The 21,950-nt window shown below is 39.4% G+C and overlaps 1 protein-coding gene across 1 annotated transcript in view; it reads right to left on the bottom strand.

The window, feature by feature from the left end:
• Nucleotides 1-21,207, bottom strand: part of Cisd2 (CDGSH iron sulfur domain 2) — a 29,208-nt gene extending 8,001 nt beyond the window's left edge. Inside the window, exons 1-3 of the mRNA XM_067087740.1 lie at nt 20,894-21,207; nt 12,967-13,049; nt 3,652-3,765 (exon numbers count right to left, since the gene is read on the bottom strand). Coding sequence (XP_066943841.1) covers nt 3,652-3,765; nt 12,967-13,049; nt 20,894-20,918 — 222 coding nt within the window. The 5' untranslated portion in view covers nt 20,919-21,207. The remainder of the gene's footprint in view (nt 1-3,651; nt 3,766-12,966; nt 13,050-20,893) is intronic.
• Nucleotides 21,208-21,950: the final 743 nt, after the last annotated feature.

Here is a 21,950-nt window from a genome sequence, read left to right as displayed (position 1 = left end):
CCTCCAATGCGGGGAAAAACCTGAACTTATGAGACTTTTGGTAGGCTAATGCAGAAAAGAAAACACTAATAATAAAAACTAATAACTTACACCAAGTGAACATAAAAAAACTAATAACTTACACCAAGTGAACATAAAAAATGACTCCAACCAATCAAATTTAACACTGAATTGATGGGAAGCTCATTTGGAGTAACAGAGTGAAGAGAAGCAGCAGAGGACCTAACCAGTTACTAAATGGGGAAGCAGACAAGACAAGCATCCCTTTAACTCAAGTCTTTCAAATATTATCCTCTATGGTTGTTTCTACAAAATACCAAGCTCTCTTCATTTGCAATCAATTACCGGTACCTCATTTCATTAAACTAAAATTCATATAGTTATCCAATCATAACCTTTCCCTCAGCAAAAACATATCATGAAGGTCATTAAAACTGGAATAATGCCTATTACGGGAACTCTTACTTGACAGGTTCTTACACAACGAATATATAAAAAATTACAAGAGCATCCAAAAACAAACCAACAGGAAACAGTATATTAACAATCTGTCGACCTCCTACCAAAACCAGTGACAGAAGTAGACCAACCAGCTACGAGTGTTTGTAGGGGGGAAGTAGATGGATAGAAGACGGATATTCATAGAAAACCCGAGAGATCTCGTCTTTTGTTTCAAACTGTCGAACTACTGCTGGTGCAGAAGTAAGAGCTATATAATGGAGAGGTAACATTCATTTCAAAAATACACGTGTGCACTTGAAATTAAAAAACAAAAGCAATAATGATAAAAATACTAATGAAAAACATTTTAACACTAACATACAAACTACTGCATCTGTAGGAAATTACCATACCAACTAAACCAATGAATATTGAAAGTAGTTTTTCTCTCAAATATATATGTAATTTTTTACTTCTAGATATTTTAAATATGATATTTGGAAAACCATAATTCAGACATTTCAGTTGTTACATAAAGTATATTATTGATAGCTGCAGAGGGGAGTAAAGTCAGCTAACAAAAAAAAACAGATAGCTGAAAGTTTAGATGAAAAAAAATTTTCTCATTAGAGGTTGTTCCTTTGTGTTTAAAAATCAATAAGAAAATGAAGGAAGAACAGTTAATGTTACAAAAATATGCATTTCATTACCAACATATGAATCCTTTGTACTGCACTAACATTATGTAACCTGTTAAAATTAGTGAACATTGCCTACTTTAAACATTTGAAAGGAACAGTTTTGAATCATAAATGTTTGTACTGTAACGGATTTTTAATTGAAGTTCTGAATAATAAATTGTATATTTTTTACAATAACTTAATAATGTTTTGCTCTGTAACGCTATAATAGCTGTGGATTTCTATGGGCAGGATGCTAAAGGGGGGGGTTATAAACTGACAAAGGATGATAGTTTCAAGATATTTAAAAAGAATCCTCCCTAGCTGACATTTGCCAGGATTAAACTCTACCTGTGAATGTTTTTGAAAAGTCCAAGGCAAGTTATTTCAGTCTAATTTGCCAAAAACTGAAATCATTATTAAACTTATTAAGTAAGTAAACAGTAATAAAATGCCAATATTTTTTATATATAAAATCATTACAATCTTTCATATTATTAAAGTATTTTATATCTTAAAAGCTTATATTTGTGGTGCATGAATCATAGTGAAATGTTCTGAAGCTGTTCTTGTGCTATTAATTATGTATATTTCCTCCATGTTTACTGCTCATAATTACAGTGCACTTTTTTATATCAATTTTCTTTATAATTTTAGAATTAAAATATTTCTTAAACCCTATCATAGTATTTTATAAGCTTGTCATATTAATTGTCAATTTGATGAGTGCAACTGTGCAGTATTAAAAGGTATACTGTATAATTTCTTGCATATAATTTAAAAACATTTTTATTTCTATTTTTTGTGTACTAAGTAAATACCATGTACAATACTAGCCTATAAAAGTTTGTGATATATTAAACGCTTATGTTTACGTTACTTTTGATGTGTAAAGTACTGTATATCAAAATATTCTTAGGCAAAAAAGATAGCCTAGCCAAATTGGACTTCTTAGAAAATCAGCACTTGCACTTCACATGGAATACTGTGTATGATAAAATAATGATATTTAAGGGAGAAAGTGTTGGTTAAATATTAAACAAAATGAAATTTTACACAGTTATATACAGTATGTGATATTTTAAAGGGTTGATGGGATGGTTAGCAATGTTTTTAGAGGTATTCCTTCAGTTGTCTGGAATTTTCACTTACCCAGGACCACTAGGTCCCAATGATACAGGAGTAGTGAAAGTCTACCTGCACTACATCTTAATTACCTTGTATTTACAACCAACAATGAAGACCTTTTAATATACATGCACAGCGTTCCAAGTTTACCTGTACTACATTTTAATTACCATATATTTAAGACCAACAATGAAGGACTTTTAATTTACATGCACAGGGTTTCAACCTCTACAGCTACAACCACCTCTCCTTCAGAACACAGGTTTCTCTACCAATTTCAAGCCCTGCAGCTTTAGAGCTTTTAATTAGGCTTTTTTTTTTTTTTTTTTTGTCCGTCAGCTAATTCAGGTTTTCTTTTATGCTTGAGCCTCTCTTAAAGAGCAATTGAAAAAATTATCAGTGAAGGGTTTGTACAGCAAACAAACATTTTTTTTAAATCTATGATGTCTCACCTCCCAACCCAGCTCTCTTTTTGCAGCCAAACCTGGATTACAACAGAACTGAAGTAAATACCTACATAGAATCTTTTGTTTTTCCACAAAATACATACCGATAACCGAAAATCATCAATAACTGGATCACAGTAATGATGGTAATAAATGGAGTTTACAATGCTGTAAGCACTGCTTGGCACCCATAAACCACTTACCGATGCTGATAAACCATTTACTGATGCCAATAAATTGCCTAACATTGCTGATAAACTGCCTACTGACGATGATAAACAGGTTACCAGTGCTGAAAATCGTTTACTGGTGCCGATAAACTGCCTACCAGCATCGATAAACCACTTACCGGAGCTGGAAGTTACTTACTGACGCTGATAAACTGCCTACTGGCACCAATAAACTGCTTACTGGTGCCGAAAATCTGGTTAATGGCGTCGTTAGCCAAGCGTCATAAAACTGAAACTCCATTAACCAATGCCACCGAGAAGTGGGACTGCCTATCTCCATTAAAACCACATATTACATAAATAAAAACAAAATACCTTAAACTTAATTTTTATCTAATACAACTTTAATCTTATATTAGGGAGCAGCACTACTATTAACAGATTAAGGAATTAAATACCTAAGTATGGATCTGCAACAAAATCAGCCATAAAAGAATTAGATTTACTGTAGTACATTATGAAAGACTTCAAGCTGATTTATGAGACAACCTATACTGTAGCACAATACATATAGTACTGTACTGTGGTTGTTGAAACCTAAAATATGATAAATTTCTTTTCAAAGTACTCTAATTTGGCTTAAAGGTACAGCATTCCTAAGTAAAACAAGGCTGTACTGATTCTAAACAAGAAGAAACAAAAGATCATCTAAGATACTGTATGAAAAATATAAAAAGTTTTAAAGGGTGAGATTTCTTTATTTAGAAACTAATTTATGCTACTTACTTTTTTGCTTCGCCAGCATCGACAGAAAACAGCCTTGCTTCCCAAGTCTTCAATATCAAAACTATCAACGACCTTGGCATCTTCTTTTTTAATGGATAAATTAACAGGACTCATCTGAAAAAATACAGTGCTGATATATATAAAATGAAATGACTCTTCCATTACATACCAATGTACAGTAAACCCCACCCCCATATTCATGGGGGATGTGTACCACATCCCCCCGCAAATACTTACAACCCTTCTAAAAACACTTAGAACTGCCTATTTTGATAGTTCAAACAGATACAAAACGAACTAAAAATGCTTATACAGGTATTATCCTACTTATGATGGGGTTAGGCTCCAAAAAAAACCATTGTTTGTTGGAAAAAACATAAGAAATACCAAAACGTATCTCAAACATAGCCTAGCCTACACTAGGGTATTCAGTACCATGTATAAAGTACATATATGGTAGCCTAGCCTACACTATAAAGTATACTCTATATATATACAGTATAGTAATTATTAATATCAGCTAATTTTGGAGGTTCATGCAAAGTGACTTATGATAATTCAGTGCAAAGACAAATTGAATAACAAGAATTAGCTTAGCCTATGGTACATTGTATACATATACGGTAGCGTAGCCTACATTATACTGTAGTAACTGTACTCTATAATCACATATCATATTATACAAACGTCAACATAACGAATATGCATCTTTTAAAATGTTATGCTCTAATTCACTGTATCCAATGATATTGTATATATTCTTATATTGCTTTTGTATTGTAAATTGCAGTCATATTGATCAATGTTTTGGTTTGGAAATTGTTTATGCGATGTTTATTTCGCCGTATTTAATTCAGTTCAGAGCGCTTTTCTTGCTTCTAGTTAGCGCAAATGAATCTCTAGATACTTTATTTATATGGGGGCAAGGTTATTTTTCGTTATACAGGGCTAAAGCAGACTCTTCCTGAGCTAACGAAGAAGGAGGAGGTGACGAATGTCCTACAGTTGGCACCGAGTGGTTGGGTGCGGAAGTCTGAAGCAGCGAAGCAGGCACCAAGTGAGCTGAAGGAGAGGGGCACTCTAAACTGAGAGAGCGCTTAGCAGAAGGTGACGGGCATTTACTCGAAGCATCTTGTCACTTGGAGACCAAAATAGGGCACTCACGACTCGAGAGGGGTTCCGGACTGTCCCAAGAAGGCTGAAGAAGACGAGCAGAAGAAGCGGCACCAGGTGGAACAACGAAACTGCAGGAGGACTGAGGACTAATGCTAGCCTCCTTTTGTACCTCTTGACAGGAGGTGGGGAGCTGGCTGCACAGATGGAGTGTCTCTTCAAAGGCTGAGAAGCAGAAGAATGGCGCCGTTGACACTTCTTGCCAGGAGAGGAGCCATCAGAATCTCACAACAGGCGATTCGCACCAAAAGAGACGCCTTTCCAATGGCACACTGTCGCAGCCTGGGAACTTGCAACAGGCTCGATGGAGGGGGTGACTGTCTGTGGGCAAACCCCACAGGACTTCCTTGGATCTCTGGTATGTCTTCTCCCTGGTGCAGGGGAGTGGGACACGGACCTTCGTCTAGGAGCACTGGTGGGAAGGGCAGCCACCTCCTCATCACTCACCACGCTGCCACTTGGAACACTGGAAAACGCTTTCATTACAAAATCCCTGAAAAAGGTACCTAACTCCAAAACATTATTAGCCAAAAATTCAAACTCCTTATCAAATTTCGCTTCAAGACTGGCAACACTGTTCGGATCGGAAGCACAGGAGCATGGTAAAGGAGTCTGGGGTAAAGGTGTAGGAGTGCTAAGGATGGGAGACATAACATGAATCAAAGGAGAAGAAACAGAGCTATCTTCTACTACATTAGGTAAAGAAGGAATATCCCAACTAGCTCTACTTTCAGCTCTCAGGGCTGCCTTTCTTTTGCTATCTCGGTCTAATTTGTCCAGATGGAACTTCAAAGCCTTCCATTTACTATCTTCCCAATCCTGACATTTCGGACATGTAAGCTCTCTACTACAATCCTGCTCCCCCTACATTTATTGGACTTAGTGTGCAAATCATGAGTCACTTTAGTTAGTCTAGTCTTACAACCCTCAATGCAATAACGAATGCTTAAAGAGATGGAGTCTGACATATTTGACTATCTTTAGGAATAAAGTTAACTAATGCTAACAATATTGCTAAGTTTGAAAGCCACCACAAAAAAGAGAGAATTCTTCACCAAATATACAGGACAAGATCTAAAATAGATGAAGCAGCGACTGCACAAAACTACCGATGTTAATCGGGAGCCAGCAGAAAATGAATTGAAGTTCTCTGCTGAGTTGTACCTATCAGTCCTGAATGTGGGTGGGGCCCTGTCACCTACACAAGTGATGGTAGCGCCACCACGAAAATCTGAATTTTGTTAGACTGCTGTGTAGAAAGCTAGTAGCTATGTAATTACTTGTTAAGTCACTTATATAAACTACATACTGTACAGTATTTAAGATAAATGAAATGTACCAAATCATTTTATTTTGATGATTTTACTGCTCTTTACATATCACAAATTTGTAATCAATTTGTATTTTTCCTAACATACAAACCTGAGGCCTTTACATTGGGAAAATTCCCCTGCACAGCTGGAATACCAGTTATGAAAAAATTCTGCATAATATAATCAAGGTACAGTGGAGTAATACATAGCGTCATCCAATGGGGCCAACGAGTCGGAGGAGTCTCATCTCGTTTGCCCCCAGGAATCTCGTGACGCAGCCAGTGACCTTCCAGCCCAGGATAAACTGAATGAGGGTCAGCTGAGATGGGCCATTAATGTAAAGGCCTCAGGTTGTATGTTAGGAAAAATACAGACTGATTAAAAATTTGTCATTTGCTCCCATACAAATACAAACCTTCGGCCTTTACATGGGGAGACTTACTTATTGGTGGGAGGAAAAGGAAGTAATGACTGATTGTAGGTCCGGCTCAACCTGGGCTCACTTACTGACTATTGTTGGAGTATAGGAAGGAGTTGAAAGTCTCTGACTAAGAGGAGAAAAAGTTTTCCTAGTAGCCAGACATCCGGGCTTATGCCACGATGGGAATAATATTCCACAATGTGCCAAGAAGAACAGGAGGATTTGTATCTGTTGTAAAATCCACACTTGGTTAACTACCTTGATCTGTGAAGAGAATACTCTGTTTATAGAGAGAAGAATGGTGTCGTTTCTATTTCTGAGATTAATTCTTTGCATGAAAAGTAAAGAAAAAGAAAGCTGTCCTCTTCCATTGCTGAAGATTGTTCTCTTCGCTGCTTGCTGGGAGTGGAGAAGAAAAAGGAGAAAGGAATAAAACCATTCACCGCAATCACAATCTCTCACACCAACATCCAGACTAGACACAATATGCCCTTGAGAATGAGCCCAAGTCAAAACCAGAGTGAAAACCCTTGTGAACATCTGAGGGCAGTCGAAAGGCTGAAGCATAGAACCTTGAACTGATAAACTGTCTCACACAGAACGAAATGAAGGAATTTTCAAGATGACTGGTGAACTAGGATCTGGAAGTAGGCATCCTTCAGGTCTATTGTCAACATGAAGTACTCGCAGTTCTGTCTGATGGCAGCTAGAACCGTACAGGGAGTTTCCATTTTGAAATGAGTCTTCCTGATGAACAAATTCAGAGCTGACAGGTCTATAACTGGTCTCCAGGTGCCCGATGCCTTCTCTACTAGGAAAACTCCACTGTAGAAAGCCATGGAAGGATCCTTCACTACTTCCATATCTCCCTTCTCCATTATCTCCTTCATTTCATTCCGGAGAGCCAGATCCTTTGTCGAGCCTGGAAGGTATGTCCTCTGATGGAGAGGACGACGAAAGTTGAAAGGGAGTATATATCCTACCCGAAGAACATCTACCCAATCTTCCAATCCTAGCTGCCGCCAAGTTGTCCAAAGGCTTGTCAGGCACCCCCCAACCAAGGCACCGGAAGGACAGGAGCGCCCTCTAGCTCTGCCTCTGCTTCCCCTTGTGCATCTAGGGGGGTCGCAGCTGAAAGGGACGTTGCTGAGGAGGTCCTAGTGGTCTTAGGAGATGATTGTTGCTCCCTATGAGGGACCCATCAAAGTCTGAGGTTTCCTCTGTGAAGCTGGCTGTCTCGCTCTAGCTATGTTGGGACGACCAGGCCCCGACAATTTAGAAACTGCTTGCAGAACCGGACGGTCATTGTTGTCGCTCTTCTCCTATCAATCGCAGCCTGAACCAGGTCCTTCGGGAAAAGGGAAGATCGTTCTCATAAAGTCCCATTCCTTAATGCTAGCATGGACTCAGGGCTAATGTATCTAGACACCCTAGAAAGAGCGGAGTCCCTCCTCTTCAGCAACCAATGGGTCCACATATTCGCCATTAAGTGGGTCAGAAAAGAAACGGTCTTGCCCCAGACTGTTGGAGACGAAAGAAGGCTGAACATTGCTTAGAATCCTTTGAGAAGGTTCTCGTAGAAATCTTGCCTACTGCCGGACACCACAAGTCTAGCCAAGACATCGTTGTAAGACTATAGAAGCTGAAGCCTCCGTAGACACTGCCTCCTGGAAGGTAAAAGAAATGCTGCCCCCCTTGAATTGATCCAAAGAAAGACTCAGTCCCAACCTAACAAAGTCCAGATCCAATTGTCTGGGCTGTAGGGCGACTCTTAGGGTGGCTTAAAAACGCCTGTGCCTATGAAGAGGAGGTGGCAGCAACTTGAGAGATCGCCCAGAGCGTAGCGAATTGTACTTTCCATAGACAAGAGCATCTACCTGTTCTAAAATCAGCAAGATCAGCCAAGGGTAATCCTAATGAGGTCCTTGCTTCTTTCTTGGGGCCTAAGAACTCAAGGCCTGAGGACTGGTCTGAAGGGGCGGTAGCAGTTTCTTCCAAGTCGTTGTACTTCATAATCATCTCCACAACTTTACTGTATCTTGGCCAGCTTGTTAGGGTCACGATCAAGTGGAAGAGGATCCTCCAATTCTAAACCTCTAGAACTCCTATCAGCTCTATCCAGTGAATCTCCAATTTGAACTTCATCTCTTTGAACGACCAGAGCATAAGCACGTTCAGGACCTAGACCCTCAGAGGTGGTGTAGAAGGATGAGAATCTGAAAAACCAAACTCATTCTTAGGATGAAAAGAAGAGCTTTACTTAAATCCTTTGAATCCCCAAGAAGCAGAGGGAACTGGAGATGGAAGCCGAGAAGTAAAAGAATCCCGAGGAGAAGCAGGTCGATCTAGTTTATGTGGACGATCAGGAGAGTAACATTGAGGAGAATACTCCCTACTAAAAGAGCGACGAGGAGAACGACCTCTGCGGTATGAGCTTTGCTGAGCTGCTGTCGTGGCCGAGCAGGGCTTCTGTAGCACAGGGAGTTGTCGCAGCCGCATGATTGCAGTCGAGACTGTTGTCGCAGCCATATACAAGACGAATTCTGTGGAGAAGAGTCACGTCCTCAAGGCCGGTGCAGTGAGTTTACTGTTTCAGGTGAAGCACGATGTGGATGAATGGCCATACATGCATGAATGTCGTGGTCAAGAAATCAAGGCTGAGAAGGAGTCTGCGGTCGTACAAGGTTTGATTTCTTGACAGGAGTCTATCATCTTTTCTTCTTACGGTCGGTGGTCTAACAGCCACTTCTGTACGACTGGGAGAAGAAGGAATAACTATCACCTCAGGCAGGGCCTGATCTGCAACCTTTGCAGGTACGGCTGTGATCGCGCAGTCATGAGGTTTCTTCTTAGAAACGGCCGTGGAGTGTGAGCCCGTGGCCACCTTGGATGGAATGTGGCCGTGCTGAGATAAACTAACAACCCCACCACTGAAACGGAGAAGGAGAGCTGGAAACCAAATGTAGGCTGCCAATCTTCTTAGGAGGAGATAGCGCAAAGTCCCTCTTCCTCCATCGTCTTCTCAGGGCTACACAAACTGAGTTTTGGAAATCCAGAGATGGAGATCTAAAGCACTTCTTTCTGGTACTATAGAAATGGAGCGGTTGATCCTTTTGAGGACTGCAACCCTCTCCAGTTAGGCCTGAAGAGTAGAAGCAGTAGACAATGAAGGACCTGTCGCATGAAGATGAGACGGAGTGGCCATACCCGGAGCATCATATGATGAGGGAAACACTGATGATATACAGGCAGTTGTCACAAAGATAGACACGAAAGTCATTCGTGAAGATGTCATCAACACAGCAGACAAAACGCTCTCAGAAGCAGAAGTGGCGAGTTGGGACATCATCAGATGAGAAAGTAGTCCCCCCAACCGTGGTTCTCCGGGAAGGCCTAAGGTCGACCAATACTCATGGAGAGTAGCACCATCTGTGTCCAAACCTGGAATGAAGTCACAAACTTAATCTCATCCCCCATCCAAGGAGGGAGGGGTATCCTTAACCCGCCCTCCAGGAGCAGGGAGAGAAACAACAATAGGATCTCTAGAACCCTCTTCAGAAACATCCACTCAGGAGACAGAAGATGAACGTGAAGGGTAAATGGGTAAATTCTTACAAAGAAGAAGTAGAAGGAAGACGACTCAGGGAAGGAGAAAAGGAACAAGAAGGAATGGCGTTGTTGGCCGCCTTGAAGGGCTGAAACCCTCCCATGGTTGAGCATCGCCCTTCCTCTTGTACTTCTTTGACTCGAAACATCTCCATTACACAGTAAGTTTACTTCGCTGTACTTAACTCACTTCAGAGCGCTTTTCTTGCTTCTAGTTAGCGTAAATGAATCTCTAGATACTTTATTTATATGGGGCAAGGTTATATGAAGCGTTTGAAGTTGAAACATAACCTAAATATGTATCGCTGTAAAATTAATTTACTGTTTGTTTTGTGTTTAATGTTAAAAAATCAAGATTCTGTTCGGTTTTTCACTTGATTTCATCATAATATGAGCTTTATGTATTTATCATTTATTGGCATAAAAACAGCAGTAATATGTTCTTTCATGCCCAGTAGTTTTGATTAAAATACATTCTCTCCAATTTTAATTACAGTCGAGTTTCATCCATGTCGCCAATGCATGATAATTTACAGTCATTAGCAGCTTGACTCATTGTTTTCTCAGCTTCAGCTACAACTTGCAGCTTAAATTTAGCAGTATATTTCCTTTCTGATCTTTTATCCATGAAGAATAAGGGTATAATGTAAAAATATATCAGTCCTATTCTACTTAACGTCATTTGTAACATAACTAAGGTAATTGTTTACTACATACGATGGTTGAGATACAAGCTAAACGGCTGTTGTTATCTGATTCGGTGATAAGCAAAACAACAGTTTCTCGTTCGGTTGTTTATGGCTATACACATGTATGCAAGAGTATAATATTACTAACAATACTTTCATCGTTCTCTTTTACTTTTTTAACAAGATAGGATGAAAGAGATGGAGAAAAAGAAGTTGGTCTATTGTAATTTGGTCTCTCTCGCTGCCTAATTGTACGCTGTTGCCTGTGCCCACGCGAAATTTAAAAATATTTTATAAATATTGTCGTATCGGTATTAATTGCTTACTTGTTTCTCCGTCCTAATGTTAATACTGTTCAGTACTTTTAATCTGAAGAACTTTTTTTTTTTAAATTTTAAGGTATACTGTATTGTATTATATGGGGCTTTCCTATCTTACGTAGATTTGCTTCTCGGCAAGGCATATGTTATAATCTTTTTTACTCTTGCTAACCTCTATAATGGTGACAACATACTGTTTTTGTCAAGTTATATCAAATTTTAAAAATTTATTGAAATAATTAGTAAGAAGTTCAAACATTTTTGGTTACTTGCCTCTTCAGAATTTTTATATTCTTAAGCTGTAACCATGTTTTCCCTAACAGGGTAGCTTAACCCTTTTACTAGCATCAGAAGCATTGTACCTCCACTTTTTAACCTCACTAATCCAGGACAGAGGGGGACAGCAAGATACTGCAAGGGGTTCATTGTTTATCTAGTCAAGAGTTTATAGGTACCTTGCTAGAATAGCTAGAAAAAGGCCAAGAAAGACCAAATTACCAAAAGGAAGGAAGGAATGAAAAGGTGGCTGCAGCACTGCATTGCCCTCACAGCAGAGCATTACGACTACAACTACTGTCCCAGATATCTCTCCAGTTCAGGGCCTGATCAGAGTTCATGGGACTTGGCAAAAATGCTGCTAATATGTTGCTGTATATACCTGTAGTAATGGAGGCTTTGTATGAAATTACTTCAATGTTATACTCTTTTTGGCATGAGGAATGCCATAATTCAACAGGTGGGTTCCATTTATTTTAATTTGCCACAGGATTCTTTATTTCATTAAGTAAGCCACTTAAAAGATGCAAGTTCTTAATGATACACTTAAATAGTGGTCACTAACAGCACTGGCCAATTTGATCTGGTCACATTAGCTGCAGCTTTGGCTACTCTATTATCATCAATGGTTTTATATTGACTTTATCAAGGATTCTAAAGTCTTCCAGGGTTTTACATTAACTTGTCAAGGATCATGAAAACCAAGGAACAGGAACTATCCAAACAGTTCAACTGAACTTGAGTGACCTCATCAAAACTCGAACAGTACCATGGCTGACAATTAAACAGCTAAGTGAAGTTTCCAGGGGTTCAAAGGAATTCTACGTGAAAGCCAGTTGAACCTTTGGATATGACAATATTTACAGATCTTGCCTTTCTAGTGGCCTTTCTCACACCCTTTACTTTAGAGTTAAACAGACTACTGAAGTCAAACATAATAATTTTTCATACCCATGTATCTTCAAGTCTGGATTCAGAGCTAAGAATTGATTCCCTGAAAAGCCTCATTGTATTAATGTTTTGTTCACCACCTTAACCAAAGAGGACTTTACTGGGAAAAGGGAGGGTGATTCCCTTTTAAGATTCAAGAAAGCCTAGGAAAAGCACCTAAAAAAGCAGTGGGAGAGATTATTGGAGGTTCTTCACGTATAATGTGCTACACACATAAGATCTCTATAAACATGATGAATGACCCTGATCATGAAAACAAAATCAAGTAATAAACAAGTAGCCTACTCTGTTAGGATCAATAAAATTTCCATGGAGGGAAATCATGATTTAAACAGTTCTCAGTTTGCTCTCACTCATGATAGGGATTAGAAGTCTAAAGGAGAAGTGAACAAAATTCCAACTGCACACTCTGATAAAAGATACTCTCCCACCAGAGGGTAGACTACTGAAATGGTAAAAAAGAAAAACTTGAAAACACTGTATAATAAGAAAATAAAAGGAGACATACAGCTCAAGATAAATGGTAAATTTCTATCTAAGGGAATCTATACTGTACATTCACTTACTTTCTTATCAATTAGAGTCTTTACTCCATAACCAACAGCAGCACAGGCTATTCCAAAAGGGAGAAGAGATGCCCAGTCTGATCCTAGAAAATAAGAGATTTATTAATGAAATTATCCAACAGAGTAACAAGAAGCCCAAAGGGTAAATGAGTAACATCTTTTGAATTGTTTTATATGGAGATACGGTACAACAGAAGTAAGTTTCATGTTACTGTACAGGTAGTCTATGGTTTACAACAGTGGTTCCGTTCCTAACCTGCGTCACAAGCCGAGACATCATTGAAAATTGTAAGAAAACCTTGCTTTTAATCCTTTGGGTTCTTGAAAATGATGTAACCTGCATTTTTATTGAGTTTTTCATAAAAAAAAACTCATAATTTTGATTATTTCGCCGTTTTGGAACCATATTTCTTCCGTCAGATTGGCTTCGTAAGCATCGTAACCCAGGAACATGCGTCGCAAACCGGGAAATAATTTCTGATGAATATATTTGAAAAGCATCATAAGCTATGAACATTGTAAACCAAACTCGTTGTAACCCGGGGACTGCCTGTATATTGTTTTGTGTTGGTGTTATCACTATGATATCTTTTTCTTTTCTTTCTTAGCACATAAACTACTAAAATATCAAAGGTATAGTATGTCAACTTCTTACTATGTATTTCTAATTGCAATAATTTCCTATAGCATTGCCAGATGCACGATCACGACTAACTTAACCTTAAATAAAATAAAAACTACTGAGTCTAGAGGGCTGCAACTTGGTGTGTTTGATGATTGGAGGGTGGATGATCAACATACCAAATTGCAGCCCTCTAGCCTCATTAGTTTTTAAGATCTGATGATGGACAGAAAAAGTGCAGACAGAAAAAGCCATCTCAATAGTTTCATTTTACTGAATTTAAACCCATTATTACCTCTGTGTAAACAGTAGTCCAAAAAGGCTATACAGTATTACGATCAGTTTCCATATCTATTGTAAGTTTCATTAATGGCACTAATCTATTTGATCTACATTAACAAATGTGCTATTTTTGTAATAAAATTAAGTTTTATATATACTTACCAAGTAATTACATTGCTGTAGTTTCTAACTCACGTAGCAGCTTAAATTCAAAATTTGCTGTAGCACTTCAATTGTTTAGTGTAGATGACTAGTCCTGCCCACTAATGGGAATACCAGGAATGACTTAGCAGACAACCTCATTCTGTTTGTGCCTTATGTCCATCAGAGGGGAGGAGGGTGGGCTCTGATTCTGTAATTACTTGGTAAGTATATATAAAACTTAATTTTATTAAAAAAATAGCATTTTATAAATTAAGTAACTTACCAAGTACAGTAATTACATTGCTGAATCCACATTGACAGGAGGGGGGATACATGGACATATTCTAATCCAAAACATTAAGTCATGTAATGAATTTGAAATAGAAAAGTTGCTAACATTGAAAACAATGCTTGTTGTTTCCTTATCAGTTAAGAGAGCTACTGCAGGAGAATACTGCTTCTGGTTGGCGCTCACCTTAACCTGTAGTGGCGTGGCAGTATAGCCATTGAGCTTTGCAGCGAAGGAGTATTCCGATGGCTAGCAAAGCATCGATAGGTGCCCTTGCCTTAGGCACAGTACCAATATAAAAAACAACCAGACAATACTGTCATCTACACTGAAATAAAACCACAGCCCGTCCACTGAGAGTGGTGGGTGCCCCAAAACCTGACACCTTACTACAAGGTGAAGAGATAGTAGGAGAAAATCCTGTGCTTCCTCCTGCGATACCATGCCAGTTACTAATAATGTTTGCAAGGTACTGCAAAATTTAACACTTTTAACTTTAATTAAAAATAGTTAGAAGCAAAAATTGACTACACTTCAAGTAGGCTGATTGCAAAATGGAAGTAAGGGGCATATTGTGCCTGCACGCTAATGAGGTAGAAGCTACTCTTACATAATTAGCTTTCATTTAAAGTAAGCAAAATGCTCTCCAGAATATGAAAGAGGTTTCAGAAGTATAGTCCAATTAGGATGAAGGACAATGCGCTCTTAGTCAGAGGTCGAAATGGGTCCTTGCCTGAACACTATAGGTTATGGATGGCCCTCTGCTCTTCCGGTCCTGCTCAGGTAATACCTGAAAACTCCAACTGGACAGAGGGTTCTCTATTCTTCCTCAGAGCCAAGTATATTCATTAAGTTCTTAAGGGAGAAAGAACATATCCAGATCTTGGATAGGTCCTTGTTCTTGGATAAAATCCTAGGGCAAAAGAGCAAACCATGTCTCCTTGTGAAAAAGACCTACTTCAGAATGATGGCTTGGATCTCACTAAAAAGTTTTAACAGAAGCCAAGGTCACCAGGAAGATAGCCTTCCAGGTAAGGTCTTATCCAAGAAGAGGAGCGTAGTAAATCAAAAGAGGGACCTGTCAGTCACTTCAACACTACGTCCAGGTTCCAGGAGACCGGACTTCCTTCCTTGCTTGGACTAATCAAAGAACTTGATGAAGTTGCTTAAAAACAGTTAAACATAGCTCGACACTCCTTAATGGAGGAATATGAAAGGTTCTAGATCTCCTCAGATAAAAGAGGCATTTCGCAACTCGGGTCACAGGTGTCTCGCAGTGAGTGACGTAGTCTTAAGACACAAGCTATGGATAATCGCTCACTTATTCTGGTAGACTGAGCTAGATGATTGATGTCTGCATTTGTGATAGTCCCTATGGTAGTCTAGAAAAACCCCTTCATTCTAACAAGCTTCCAGACAGCCTGAGGCCCATCTAGACAAGAGCAAGCCACCCTTGATGGTACAGTATCTCTTGAAGGGAGGTTGACCGAGTAGATGCGGATTGGGGAAGGAGTCTTGGAGAGTTAACCAACAACCATGGCAGGTTCGGAAATCATTGTTCATGGGTCAGAACGGCGCTATGAGGATCATTGTAACATTGCGATGAGCCCGAAACTTGTTCAGCACTTCCTAGGCTATGTTGAAGGGCGGAAAGACGTAGCAGTCCAAATTGGACAGAACTTGCAGCACGGAGTCTGCTGCCCATGCTAGAGGGTCTGGGGCTGGAGAACAAAAGAGAGGAAGACGAAGGTTCCTTAAGGTGGCAAACAGGTCCAAAGTTGGCTGCCCCATAGATTCTACAGTTCCCAATAGACCAGGGGATTCAAGGTCCACTCGGTGGTAAGAACAAGCTTCTGACTGCTCAGTTCGTCTGCAGGAACTTATTAGTTGGCCTGAATAAATCGAAAGACTAGAAAACCCAATTTTGACTGTCCACAGTAGAAGTTCTCTTGTTGTTTGGTGGAGAAAAAATGAGTGTATCCTTGCTAACGTAATAAACATTAGGACTGTGGTCTAGTCTAAATGGATTACCACAGTCTAGGATTGAACTAGGGTCAAGAAGCACTGAACCCCTAAGCGAATCACTTTCAGCTCTCTGACATAGATGTGAAGGCTCTGTTCTTCAGAGAACATGTCACGGAAACTTCCCAGTTCCCCAAGTGGGCTCTCCAACCTAGATCAAGGTGTTGAGAAGAAGTCTAAGTCTAGTCTCAGAGGATGAAGGAACTTCCCTTCTGAAAGTTAGTTCGGACAGCCACCACTGTTGTCGAAACTTCGACAAGAGAGATTGTACTTTTCTGCAAGTTGTGGTATAGTTTTAAGTATTCTTTCTAAATTTACGTAAAGTGGAAATGCGTATTATATAGAAGAAAGATAAGTTTTGTTGTGTTTGTATTTGGTAATAAAAAGCATTGTTTTAGTTCTTCTGTGTATTTAATTGTAAGTATACATGTAATAGTGCTTAACTACTGGCATCGGTTGTTTGTCTGGTAGTTAGTCGAACATTTGGTGTTGGTTGCGACGGTTGTGAGAGCAATCTCATCACAGCCTTGGTGCAGTGTAGATCTAATAGGGACTCAAGAAAAGGGAATGCAGCCATAGTTGTTGGTGCCTCCAAGTCCACTAAAGTATTCCTTTTCATCTTAAAGTTCATTTAGGGAAATTCCTTTAGGAGATATGCATATCTAAATGTAAGGAGAATTTCTTGAGGTGTGCTTTGGATGAGGGTTAGGAAGTAGAGACTGTGCTCATGCTAATCTGATTCTAATTCAAGCTAGGAATACTGAATGCGCCATTTAAACTAACAGTAAGTTTACAGTATATCGTTTTATGTCTTAGATCAATATACACAATGCAATGCAATGCAGTGTTTTAAGTGCAAGTTGGAATAGCACAAGTGAAGTAACCTGGGTGTTGTAGTATAAGACTTAGGCTACGATTAGTTTAGTATGTTTCAAATCGTTTAGGCGATACGATAACACTTACGATTTTAAATGCTCTACTTATTTTGAATGAGTCAGAATAAATTGGTGCCGTGACCAGGATCGCAGTGATTGGTTGGTACAGCAGTGATCTGTATAGGTAGAGTTTATGAAATTTTAAGGATTGTTGTGATACTTGGTGATAAAGGTAAAAACGTGACCGGCTGTGGTGGCAGCCATTTTAGAAATAGTCATGGGTTAGCCTAGTCTGAAATGGATAAGACCCTTAAGTGAAAATTAATTTGAAATAAAACCCTATGTTGTACATTGTATATATGACACAATTTGAAATGCTCTAGTTATTCTGAATGAGTAGGAATAACTGCAGGTCCGACTTAAATCTGGGACTTTGGGAAAAAACGACAGTGTTCGGTTGTTGCCCTCTCCCAGTTGGTCTTGTGTTCAAAATCTTCAAGCATTTTTCCATCAAAGGGAATCAAAGAAGTCATTCGTCCAGGAAAAACTTATGTTCATGGCCAGAAAATGAAGTCAAATGTAAGAGGCGCAAGGACTCGCGAAGACTTGTGCTGTAAAGGCTGAAGCCTAGATCCCCAAACTGGAAGATCCTGTCTTATAAGACAGACCCAAGATACTCTACTCTCTGAAGTCCAGACGTGGGCATGGAAGGAAGTATCCTGCATATCCAAGGTCTCCATCCAACTGCCCTGGAGAATGGATGACAGGACTGTCTGGTTTGTCTCCGTCTTGAACTTTGCTCTCTCTTTGAAGAGAAAAAGGGGGCTGTGGGCCATGCAGGCTCACTAATGACCCTGCTGACTCTTGACAGCTGTGTGGGCTCGACTTCCTATTTGGAATCGGTAACGCCTTGTGTGGACTCGACGATACCTAGTACAGACCAAAAATATATATGTGGAACTGTATGTGGCGGAAACTAATGTCTGGCACACATATAAAAAACTTCAAAAGTCCATAAGAGACTCAAAAGCCTGGGCACAGGATAGCAGTGTCCTTGTTCAAAACCAGGTGTGACAAATTCTTCGGCTGACAGACAAAATCCGCTAAACAGAAAAAATATTCCATGAGCAGGCACTACAAGTTCAGCAGCGGGAGCCTAGTACTGGCTAGATAGTACCAAGCGCTCTGGAACAGGCACTGTGCATTTGGGAATCAGCGCCAGGAGCTCGGAAGTTGATTCCCGGTGTTCGGGAAAGGGCACCACTAGAAAGCGCTGATTCGAGAGGGTTCATGGCACTTTCTCTTCTTGCTCGGAACCCAAGTAAAGTCTTTCAACGAAAGAAAACTCAGGAGAGAAGTATCGCCATTCCAAAGGAAGTCAGACTGAGGAAGTGACAGAGGGAACCACAGCGAAACAGCAGGAAGGCTGTGAGATGAAGCTAGCCTCCTTACCGCTTGACAGGAAGCGGAGAACGGCAACCGTCATCTGCATAAATCTTCAGTGGCCGTGAAGTACCAAAAAATGATACGATGCTTTACTGTCTGCGCTGGAAAACTCGGAACTGGATGAAAAGTAGAGGAAGAATTGCAAAACTCTCATGTGAAGTCTTTCTAACTTGACTAACATCTCGGTGAGTGACCCAGCCCACTTTCGGGTAAGAGAGGAACCAGCTTAGCAACCGATCTCAATTCGTTTATGCCTTCCTAACTATGTAAAGGGAGGAGGGAGGGCTTTGATTATGTAATTACTTGGTAAGTAAATATAAAACTTTATTTTATTAAAAAATATCTTTTTTATATAAGCTACTTACCAAGTAATTAGACAGCTGAGTCCCACATTATAGGAGGTTGGATGCATGGATTATCTATCCTTACACATAAAATTATTAATGTAAAAGCCAATCTTCAGTTTCTTTAAGAGCCTTCATGGAAGACAAAGAAAGCACCATCCTGGGGAGTCTAGCAGCAAGCTCACAATCTCAGCCAACTGCTGCTTAATGGAAACCAACAAAGGTTCATCTTAAACTAAAGGTAAAGGTGACTGAAGAGAAGCAATATATTTGGAAGCAGGTGCCGAGCGCTGGAGAGTAGACAGGCGTTTGGACATTGACATGGGGCGAGCCTCTGGACTGTCCAGTGCGGAAGGATGATGGAATGGGGCCAGGACAGAAGGGTCCACATCATAACTACAGGAAGGCTGTGACTAAAACTGGCGTTTGTAGGCCGCTTAACAGGAAGCGGATCACAGCTGTGACCAACATCATCTGAACATCGTTTAGAGGACAGGATGAATCTTGGAAACATTTGCGCCGCCTTCTGTCCGCACTGGAATTGTTGGAACTTGAGGACAACTGGTGGATATCCAATGAGACGCCTTTCCAGTGGCTGTCTGTCGATACCTGGGAATGTGCAACAGGCTTGACTGAGGGGACAACTGCCTGTGGGCAAACCCCAACAGCCTCCCTTGGACTGCTAGTATGTCTTCTAGGTTCAGGGGAGCAGGACAGGTCAGGTTAGGATGACTTGACCACCTGCAAGGTAAGACTCAGTGCTTGAAGTAAAATGAGGTTAGCATGTAGCCTTGTAATTGGGTTTGCCACATCTTTATGCTTAATCATTAATGATATATGCATTTTTGCCCATTCATGGTGTTTCAGTTTACTGATTTTTGGTTTGACCCAGCTAAATGTTCCACTTACCATCTAAGATTCTCCCATAATGGTAGATATAGGGGATAAAGCTTTAAGCAAACAGAAAAATGAGTAATTTGCACTAACTTACTGTAAAATATGTGCAAAAAACACAAGATAAGATGTCAAAGTATAAGTTTTTAAAATACACAGATGATTCAGTTATTACATTAAAATGTAGAGTTAAGTTTAGGTCTAATGTTTTAAAAAGTCGTTCATATCTTTGGCACGTAATTACTGTATTGTAAAGTATATTTACCAATCATCTTAAAATTCAAACGTACCCCTATATCTGGTATTATGCATTAGTACACTTGTGATGATTTGCCATAGGTAGCAATACATAATACAGCAATATAGGCATTATGTTATGGGCAATGGAAAACACTTAAGTTGTAATACAAAATATGTAGACTAGAAAAACATGAAATAGACTAAGCATCAAATTCAATAGCCTATGGTGTAATGTGTGCCATTACCTTATAAATTTTGCTCAGTTTTATGGCAGAGAAATAAAGAACAGAAAACAAGATGGTAAAATAAAACTTATAGGTGTGGGTTAAAGACATCTTTGGTTAATTTTTAGGTTTGCCTATTGGTAGACATAACTTGGAGTTAGCTAGTCTAGGGTGGCCCCAGACATCCATTTTTTATTTATTTATTTTCGGAGGGTTATTTTGCATTTTAATTATTTCTTACATCGGTACTGTGTGAAAAGCTCTCTATGAAATTTTTGGGGCATTGGTAAGAATTGAGAAAAAATTTTGATGTCTAGATTTTCAGAACTAGCCTAGCCTACCCCAGACAACACCTATACCGACACAAACTGATCGATAACCATTAGATGGCATAGAGTAAATCCCCGTTGATATATAGGTTAAACCAAACTAGGCTATAAATTTCAACCCAGACAAAATTCAGCCAACGGTAACCGCATCAGAATAGGCCTAAGCTTATCTTTGGCCTAGTTACGAAAACTTCATTTTTCAGCAGAATGGCTCACCCTTAAGATTCTTGTAGAATTCCATTTTGTAGTTCGAGAAAAAAGGTCAAATGGAAGATGGAGTTGCAAATATATGAATTATCAGAGCAATTTGCAAGAGATTCTTGCAACGATTGCAACTTATCAACAGACTTTTATCAGCGGGACTTGACAGTAACGGCAGAATCGGCGAGACGGTGATGGTATTGCGTGTGAGTATTCGGCGAGCAAGGCTCTGGATGTTCGAAAAGGAGGCCTGTCAGTGACGTCACAACGTCGTATACCCAATACTAATCGAGATAGGTTTCATTCTGCTTAATGATTGGTCTAGCTGTGTCGGAGGTTGCGTTCTTCACAGCTACAGTGATGCAATACCCTGCGGGGTTTGTCTCAGTGGTGAATGTAAAACGGCTGTGGGTGATAATAAATGTTAAAATTTATCTGTATTCTCGTTTTATACGTGCCGAGAGGTATGGAAGTTAGTCCTGTCATACAAGAGTTAGTGGTAAAAATTGTGAATGATAAGCGTTCGAGTACACGTATGTAAGCTAAAAAGATTTTCATAATTAAAAATTACTTTGCAATATATAATAACACACAATATATATATATATATATATATATATATATATATATATATATATATATATATAAATATGTGTGTGGGTGTAGATGTGTGTATATGTGGGTATGTATGTGGAAGTGTGCTCACTCAAAAAAATCACGAGTAACGTACCTGATAATTTAAGCATAGTCTCGGCACAAATGAGACACAGTATAAAAGAATAGCTAGAAAGTAAAATAAAAGCCAAAAGAAACCAAGGGATGGTTCTTTGTCAAAGGTTAGTGTGACAAGCTGAAACCTCTACTTAACGCCAAGAACAACGGAAAGGTAACTATACAAAAGAATGTATAAAATGAAATACTGATTTCTATGCATGTATTTATCAATGAGTTTTTTATCATGAAAACGTCGCCTTAAAAAGTCCATGTGTTAAGTTTAGAATACCACCAAAGTTTGACTAAATAAAATCAAAAATATTCACTGATGTTCCTTTTGGCCGTGTCGTTGCACGCA

Source organism: Macrobrachium rosenbergii, chromosome 44 (assembly GCF_040412425.1).
Source record: "Macrobrachium rosenbergii isolate ZJJX-2024 chromosome 44, ASM4041242v1, whole genome shotgun sequence".
NCBI lineage: Eukaryota > Metazoa > Arthropoda > Malacostraca > Decapoda > Palaemonidae > Macrobrachium > Macrobrachium rosenbergii.
This window is presented reverse-complemented; position numbering and strand designations above follow the sequence as displayed.